Below are 8,766 nucleotides of genomic sequence, written 5' to 3' on the forward strand. Positions count from 1 at the left end.
CGAGTTCTGAGGGTATTTTTTGTTTGTTTGTTTGTTTCAAACTGAAACAAAGAGCATTTTCTTTTTGAACCAACACAATTTTCTTTTTGCACTGGACTGGCAAAGCTCAGCCAAGAAAGGAGTGACATGGAAGCCATCGTTTTTCCTTCCTTTGGCGCTGAGGAAAAATGAAATAAAATAAAATAAAATAAAATAAAACAAAATAAATCTCCTCAGGCAATTTTAGCTCAGTCCTTAGGATGGAGAGGGGAGAGTCAGCTGCTGGGATTCCCAGATGTTGCAGCGGAGGAAGAAAGAAGGGGACCATTCCTTACGCTGTCACCCGATCTCCAAACTTTGTCACCTCTCCTGGTGATGCGCTCAGAGCCGGGGCTTCCCAGCAGCCCCCCAGCAGCCCCCCAGCAGCCCCCCAGCAGTGTACCTTCCCGTTGGCATCCTTGGGCTGCAGACCAAAGGCACGGATGATGTAGACCCTGACCAGACATTCCTGGGGACCCCTGGCTGGCAGTTGGTGGAACTGTCGAGGTGGCAGCGGCACGCGGGGGTCGTCGGGCAGAGGGTAGATTTTGAAGGAACCCTGAGGAGGACAGATGTGCTCGGTCACACTGAGGATGGGGCTCACAGCTCACAGAGATGGCTGGGACAGCACCTGCCTGCCTTGATGGCCGCGCTCTGCAATGCACCCAGGGTCCCGCTGACCTTCTTGGCACCCTGCTGGCTCATCATCAACTACTGGTCAACCAGGTGACTATTTGTGTCCCCTTTTTGGCCATCGGGGCACCCTGCTGGCTTATGGTCAAGTATTGATCAACCGATGGTCAACCACTGGTCAACCATTAGGCTGTGTCAGCTTCTTGGCCACCAGGACACCCCGCTGGCTCACGGTCACCCTGTGGTCAACTGTTGGCCAACTGTTGGTCAACCAGTGGCCAACCAGGACAACATCTGCATCACCTTCTCGGCCATTAGGGCACTCTGATGGTTCATCCTATGGTTGACCACTGGTCAACAACTGGCCGCCAGGACTGCCAGGTCCTCCTCCACAGGCCTCCTCTCCAGCAGTTCAGCCCCCAGGCTGCACAGTTGCTGCGGTTGTTCGTATCCAACAGGCGCAGGATGCTACACTTGCCCTTACTGAACCCCAACCAGGCTCCTCTCTGCCCACCTTGAACTCGCCCACGACCGAGGGATCGTCGTTGGCATCCTGCACCCGGCCACGGTACAGCCTGAAGGTGTGGCAGAAGTCAGAGAGCTGCTCGAAGGCCTCCACGCGTTCCAGCTCCGTCTCATAGACCTGAGGAAGGAGAAGCAAAGGGCAGCTGCACCCCAACAGATCCAGGACAAGAGTTGAACCAAGCCTGAAGGCAACACCACCCAAAGGGACAGAGACATCCCTGCCATCCCCAGCTGAAGATCAGAACTTTGGCAACCCTACAAAAACAAAAAGTGCAGCGCAGGAGCTCCAGGCCGTGCCCAGGTGGCCCAAAGGGTCTTCCATCATCCAGGCTGCTCCTTGCTGGGCGCGTTTCCCGTAGGACCAGGCAAGGTTTACCCTGCTTTGGTCCTACTTGGATTTTGTGTTATTGTTGGCACTCCTTGCAGTGGGTCACCTAAATCCATCCCCCCCACCACCGCCACCCCTCAGCAATCTCCACTTTTCCTTGTTCTCCCCAAAGGGCAGCATTCCCCCCTCTCCTCCACCACATAGTGAAACAGCAAGATCTCAAAGGCTGCAAAAGTGGAAATGCTACCGGAACACACCTTGCAAAGAAAGCCAGCTTTTCAAAACAGAATAAATGGTTGTTTTTAACAAAATCACCAGGGGAAAATCACCAAACGTTTGGGTTTTTGGTTGGTTTGGTTTTTTTTCACCTTGGAAGAAAGAAAGGCTCGACACTCAGAAACAAAACCAAGCAGAAGAACATCACAGCTGGGGTGCAGCGAGGCGGACCCAAGGCGGGCCACTTACCTGCAGGGTGTCAAAGCCCTTCTCCAGGTAGGAGCCACACTTCTCCCTCTCCCCTGTGGAAGCGTAGAATTTGCTCCACCAGTCAATGAATTCTTCCTCCTGGTGGCAGAGAACAGCGCAGTGACGCATCCCTGCGAGCGCAGCCCGGCGGCTCAGCTTACCCCCACCCATGGGGCTCAGAGTCACAGAACACAGAGGGATGGAGACCTCTGAGATCCCCGCCGTGCCGCAGAGGAGCGTTTGCCCCACCTGCTGTTCAAACAGCATTCCAGCTCTGGGGGATGCTGTTCCAAGAAGAAAACGGTTTTACGAGAGCAGCGCTTCTGAAAGCGGTGCAGGCGAAGATGAAGGGGCTCTGACTGCGATTCCTGAAACATTCCTGAGAAATAATGATGTCTTATTTTAGAAGTCCGCAGAATTCCATCGCACTGACCTCATGGAGGAACCGTAACGGAGCTTTATTGGGTTTGTATTTTAAGCCAGCGGTGCAGACTCTAAACTGCTGTCTTGAATAGACATTGTTTCTAATAGAAATATGACATAAATGAGCTGCGAGGCCTCCGTGCCTCCCCCCCTTTTTTATTTTCGTTATTTTTATTTTTAAAAATGCTGCCTTTCATCGCTTCCCCTGTTTTATTGTTCAGAAAGCCACGCTCCGACCACCGCGGCTTTACTGCGACATTCCACAGGTGCTGAGTTACAAAGAAAGCACTCGGGCTAATCCAGGGTATCTTCTGCACCCTGAGACACAGCCAGCTTAGATAATTCTGCTGATTTCTACTGAAAAAGAGCAGCAGGAATGTTAACAGTGAAGGATGTTCATCCATCCAAATGGAAAAGAGGGGCTGATGGCTGCGCCCTGAGAGCGAATGGCTGGGGATTTGGTTCAGCCATTGGGTGACAGCCAACAGCGTCCCTGGGGTTTTCTCTTGGACGTGGGATGGGATGGAAGAGGGGCAGGGCTGTTTCAGCCAGAAGAAGCTGAGTGGGATCCCATCAGTGACCCAGCATCTCCCCAGGCACCCAGGGTATCGGGAGAACCCTCAGCAGCAGGGTATCCCTGTACTGACAATCCATGAGCCATCTCCAAAACAAAGACATTTGGATTCACAACAAAATCCTTTACACTCAGAACCTCACCAACACACTGCAGACCCCTTTGAAAATACAGCATCCTGGATCCAGGTAACCCAGAGGAGGTTGAGTTGTGATGGATCTCAGTGAAGGGCTTTACCCAGGGGACACAGACATGGCTGAGCATGTAGCTATTGGGGGCACTAAGCTCCTTTCCTCCTCCAGCCCCCTAAATAAAGACCTGACGTCCAACACAACACAACACAACTCAACCCAACACAACACAACTCAATCCAACACAACCCAACTCAACCCAACTCAACCCAACCCAACACAACCCAACACAACACAACTCAACACAACACAACTCAACACAACCCAACCCAACACAACACAACTCAACACAACTCAACTCAACACAACCCAACTCAACCCAACCCAACACAACTCAACCCAACACAACTCAACCCAACACTATGCAACTCAACCCAACACAACTCAACCCGATGTGTTCCACAAAATGCACTGACAGGTCATTTCAGCCTGGAGCAAAAAGAGCTGTGGGAAGCTGAGGATTTGCCTTGGAATGGGTGTGTTGGGTTCTGGTGAACCTCAGCCACGCCACAGGTGGGGAAACTGAGGCACAGACAGGTTACTGGCCGGACAGCAAAGCCAGGAGCAGAACAGGTATGGCAGAACTGAAGTCTTAACCATTATTTTTACTCTTCTAATAATTTCACATGTATCTGGGGGAATAATATATTATCACAGCACTAATAAATATTGCCTCTAGAGAAGCTGAGCCACTGCCCCAGACTCAAGACATCCCCACAGCTCCCATCTGGGCAGCAGATTTCCTGCTGGGAGGAAGCTTTGCAGCTGGGACGAGCAGATCTCTGCCAAAACAGCTCGACCCTTTACGGGTTCACCTCCCCTGACGATGGTTATCGTGTTTCTGCAGATGGTACCCTGGGTCTCAGCCTTGGAAAACACCACATCCGCACTCCTCCTCTGCTCCAGTGTGAGTCCCAGCCAGGAGACCCCAGCCAAAGCACTGGGATGGATGGGTCACCCTACACCCAGGAAGCTGAGGAAGACTTTTTCATGCTCATCACCTCCCCACATCCCTCACCTCAAGCTCTTCCCAAGGAGGAATTTTCTCCTGGGTTATCCTCAGCTTATCCTGATCCTTCAGCCCTCTGCAGAGACCTGCCCTGAGCATGTCCCACGCACCGCCATGGGCTGTCCCCAAGCACATCCCACGCCCCAAGCACGTCAACAGCAGTGCCATGGGCTGTCCCCAAGCATGGACAGAGCAGCAGGAGAACAAAGCCAGCCAGAGGGGACAGCTGGGCTGCAGCACGGGCCATTGGCACCAGCTTCCACCAGGAGATATCCAACACCAAGAGCCCTTCCAGCTGATGGTAACAGGATAAGCCGTAAAACATGTGCTTTGATTTTGGAACTAGCCAACACAGCAAATAACCAATCATTCCAAACGGTTTGCAGATTCAGACTTTTTGTTTTTTTCTTTGATTGGGATGGCTTTGCTGACTTGCCATTCAAGGGTTTATTTGTGTTTCATACAACCGAAGCATCCCAAGCCACAGGGAGCTGTGGGGATTCAGCTCCTGTTTTGCCTCGCTCTGTAAAAGCAATTGAAAAAAGAGGAGGATGGAAAACTGCCCCCAAACAGTTCCCTTTCCAGCACGGTTCTCAAAAGGCATCCATCCAAAGCAGGTCGAAAGCACAGAGCTTAGCAGACACCTCCCTCTGTTCTGTGCTTTGTGGGACCCCAGCGACCAGCCCCAGTGGGACATCCACGCCACATCTGCTTGAGTGCTGGTCATTGCAGAAAGAAATGCCTCTTTTTGCTGATCTTTACATACATATACACGTATAGTTCATTAAAGCAATTAATCAAGCAAGTTAGAAATGAAGCAATACCTACTTGAGGCTCGGACCGAGAAGCTGGAGGGTTAATTAGTGCTGAGCTGGTCATGCCCTCCACAAGCTACAAATTAAAATGATTGGTTAGCAATGGGGTTAGAGAAACAAAGGTTAACAGATAAAAGCACATTGGAGGAGAAGCGCTGTCTGTCCCAACACGGGGCAGCAGCTCCTCCTATGAGCCAAGGGCCATGGAGTCCATAACACGAGGGGCTGGGGTCCAACTGGGCACGTGGTGGAGTTTGGGTCAAGCAGAGAACACAGCTCACAGCCGTGCCGTGAGGGATGAGGTGATAGTTGGATGACCTGAGAGGTCTTCTCCAACCTTTAGGTGGTCTTAGAAGTCATTTCCAACCTTAATGTTTCTACAGTCCTATGAAGGAACGTGGAGGGGATGGGCTGGGGTTGGACTGGGTGGTCTTAGAAGCCACTTCCAACCTTAATGTTTCTACAATGCTATGAAGGAACATGGAGGGGATGGGTTGGGGTTGGACTGGATGGTCTTAGAAGCCATTTCCAACCTTACTGTTTCTACCATTCTATGAAGGAACACGGAGGGGATGGGCTGGGTTTGGACTGGGTGATCTTAGAAGCCACTTCCAACCTTAATGTTTCTACAATCTTATGAAGGAACATGGTGGAAAAGGGTTGGTGTTGGACTGGATGGTCTTAGAAGCCATTTCCAACCTTAATGTTTGTACAGTTCTATGAGCAGGCATGGTGGGGATGGGTTGGGATTGGACTGGGTGGTCTTAGAAGCCATTTCCAACCTTACTGTTTATACAGTTCCATGAGGGAACATGGAGGGGATGGACTGGGTGGTCTTAGAAGCCATTTCCAACCTTAATGTTTCTACAATTCTATGAAGGAACACGGAGGGGATGGGTTGGGGTTGGACGGGATGGTCTTAGAAGCCATTTCCAACCTTACTGTTTATACAATCTTATGAAGGAACATGGTGGAAAAGGGTTGGTGTTGGACTGGATGGTCTTAGAAGCCATTTCCAACCTTAATGTTTGTACAGTTCTATGAGCAGGCATGGTGGGGATGGGTTGGGTTTGGACTGGGTGATCTTAGAAGCCATTTCGAACCTTAATGTTTCTACAATTGTATGAAGGAACATGGAGGGAATGGACTGGGGTTGGACTGGGTGGTCTTAGAAGCCATTTCCAACCTTACTGTTAATACAGTTCCATGAGGGAACATGGAGGGGATGGACTGGGTGGTCCTAGAAGCCATTTCCAACCTTACTGTTTCTACCATTCTATGAAGGAACATGGAGGGGATGGGCTGGGGTTGGACTGGATGGTCTTAGTGGTCTTCTCCAACCATAGTGGTTCCTTGACTCTGTGAGCCCTGTGATGGTTTTATCAACTTCTGCAGGAGGACTTTGGGGTTGTCTTTCCTGCTCTGCTTCCCACAAGGATGAGGAGCAAGGAGAGAGCGTGGAGAACAAGGAGAGAGCGAGCAGGGCTGACCCACACCACGCACGTGGGGAGGCCACCCGCACGTCCACGCTCAGCCCTCGCACAGCCAAACCACGCGTGCATCCTACAGAGGAGCAAAGCAGGAAGGCTGAGCCCAGAAGATCCTGCTGCAGAAATGCTGCTTTTGTGTGAGCCCCAGGAGCTGCTTTTCTTCGCGTTTGCTAACTGCAGCCCTGCACACAGCCTGGCTTTAAGCAGACCTCAGGCTGAACCTCCCCCTCCTCTTGCACGCAATGCACCACGCAGCCTCAGAGCAGAGCAGTTCGGCATCTGTTTGTTTTCTCCCTCCTGACGGGGACAACACAGCAGTCCTTTGTTCCCACCATCCAGCAGAGGGATGGAGGCCAAGCTGGGCAGGCCAGGGAGCAGCTCCAGAGCCACACACCGTGCACACCTGGGAACTGTCCCCATCCTCGTGAAACTGAGGGCTCCTTCATCCCCCGACCCCTCCGCGGGTGTGGGACCACCAGCACGGCCATCACCCAACCTCTGACTGCGGGAGGAATGGGGTCAGGGCCAGGATTTGGGGTCGGGGAGGGAGATGGTGGGAATTCTGAGCTGGCTTTCCAGGAACAAACCGCTGCCTCCTCCCCTGCTCCCCAAACGAAGGGCAGAATTGAAAGAAACAAAAGGAGGAGAATCCATCTGGGATCCAACGGAGCCACTCAGCTCACGTTGGAAATGTTTGCTTTGGTAAAGAAAGCCCAAGCCTTGCTCTCTGAAAATGCTGAAAAGGAGCATTTTTGGCCACCTCCCTCCTCTCCAGGACTGGCCCAAGGCTCAGATGTTTTCAGCTCAAAGCAGCCCGAGGGCTCCAGGCATCTACTGGGGGCTGGAGAACCCCCTGCAGCCCCGTGCCACCCCACCCCAGGGATCCCACTGCAAGAACACCGTGCCAGAAATCCCCAATGTTGCTGCTGCAGAGCCAACCCTCGTGCGGGAGGATATCGCAGCAGGGCAAGCAGGGAACAAAAAGCTCCTCAGTGATCCAAAGAGGTTTGCAAAGGCAAAAATAAAAAGGCTCACAGGGACACAATCCGGTGCACGGCACCAAGGTGGCTGGGTGTGCATAGGAAGGAATGCATCCCCATATTCCTGGGTTTGCTGGGTCCGGGGGGACCTGCAAGGTGCCTGCACCACTGCAGCCCCTCTGCTCCTCACACGCCGCTCCATCCTCTGCAGCCACAGCCCCCCCTGCACGTCCCCCTGCACCCACACCACGCAAAGTGAGGACTTTCTTCGTACCTGGGTGGGAAGGAGAGGCTCTTTGTCATCAATGTCAATGAGGACATCATCCCTGGGCGTGAGGCTTACATCATCTGCAATGAGGGCAAGGATAAACACGAGCCCCAGCTGTTAGAGACCCCCACAGCCACCTCCCGACGGAGCTCCAGGAGCGAACTCAGCCATGCCCGAAGGCTGGGCACGTTGGCTGTGACACATCCCAGCGGAGCCCCCCCACAGCCCCTCCCCACGTACCTGCATGCTCCTGGGCACCGTCCGTCTCCCCACCGTAGGGGTCGCAGTAGAATTCCTCCAGAGAGCGGATGGTGCACTGCCCCACCACAGGCCTGCGGCCGAACGGCCGGTTGTCGATGATTTTGATGATGATGGGGGGGCTGTAGAGGCTCTCGCTGGGCAGACGCTGCGAGTGCAGGGCAAGGAAGATGTAACCAAATGGGGAGAATTATCTACGGTTCTATGAAGGTCCCTTCCAACCAAAAGCATTCTATGGATCTTTGAAGATGCCTCCCAGTTCAAACCATTCTATGCTTCTACGAAGATCTTTTCCAACCAAAACCATTCTATGGATCTTTGAAGATCCCTTCCGACTCAAACCATTCCAAGTATCTTTGAAGATGCCTCCCACTTCAAACAATTCCATCGTTCTATGAAGATCCCTTCCAACTCAAACCATTCTATGGTTCTATGAAGATCCCTTCCCACTCAAACAATTCCATCGTTCTATGAAGATCCCTTCCAACCCAAACCATTCTATGGTTCTATGAAGATCCCTTCCCACTCAAACCATTCCATCGTTCTATGAAGATCCCTTCCAACTCAAACCATTCTATGGTTCTATGAAGGTCTCTTGTAACCCAAACCTTTCTGTGGTTCTATGAAGATCCCTTCCAACTTAAACCATTCTATGGCTCTATGAATGTTCCTTCCAACCCAAACCATTCTATGGATCTTTGAAAATGCCTCCCAGTTCAAACCATTCTATGGTTCTATGAAGATCCCTTCCAACCCAAACCATTCTATGGTTCTATGAAGATCCCTTCC

The 8,766-nt window shown here is 52.0% G+C and overlaps 1 protein-coding gene across 1 annotated transcript in view; it reads right to left on the reverse strand.

Moving 5' to 3' along the window:
- Positions 1-8,766, reverse strand: part of DYSF (dysferlin) — a gene marked incomplete at its 5' end in the record, with an annotated part of 55,211 nt that overhangs the window by 25,548 nt on the left and 20,897 nt on the right. The window contains 6 exons of the mRNA XM_042838305.1: positions 422-577; positions 1,166-1,294; positions 1,970-2,068; positions 4,995-5,057; positions 7,726-7,799; positions 7,960-8,125. Of these exons, the coding sequence (XP_042694239.1) occupies positions 422-577; positions 1,166-1,294; positions 1,970-2,068; positions 4,995-5,057; positions 7,726-7,799; positions 7,960-8,125 (687 nt within the window). The remainder of the gene's footprint in view (positions 1-421; positions 578-1,165; positions 1,295-1,969; positions 2,069-4,994; positions 5,058-7,725; positions 7,800-7,959; positions 8,126-8,766) is intronic.

The sequence above is a fragment of the Centrocercus urophasianus genome, unplaced genomic scaffold, assembly GCF_019232065.1.
Source record: "Centrocercus urophasianus isolate 14NV4802_14NV808 unplaced genomic scaffold, USGS_Curo_1.0 seq_754, whole genome shotgun sequence".
Classification (NCBI taxonomy): domain Eukaryota; kingdom Metazoa; phylum Chordata; class Aves; order Galliformes; family Phasianidae; genus Centrocercus; species Centrocercus urophasianus.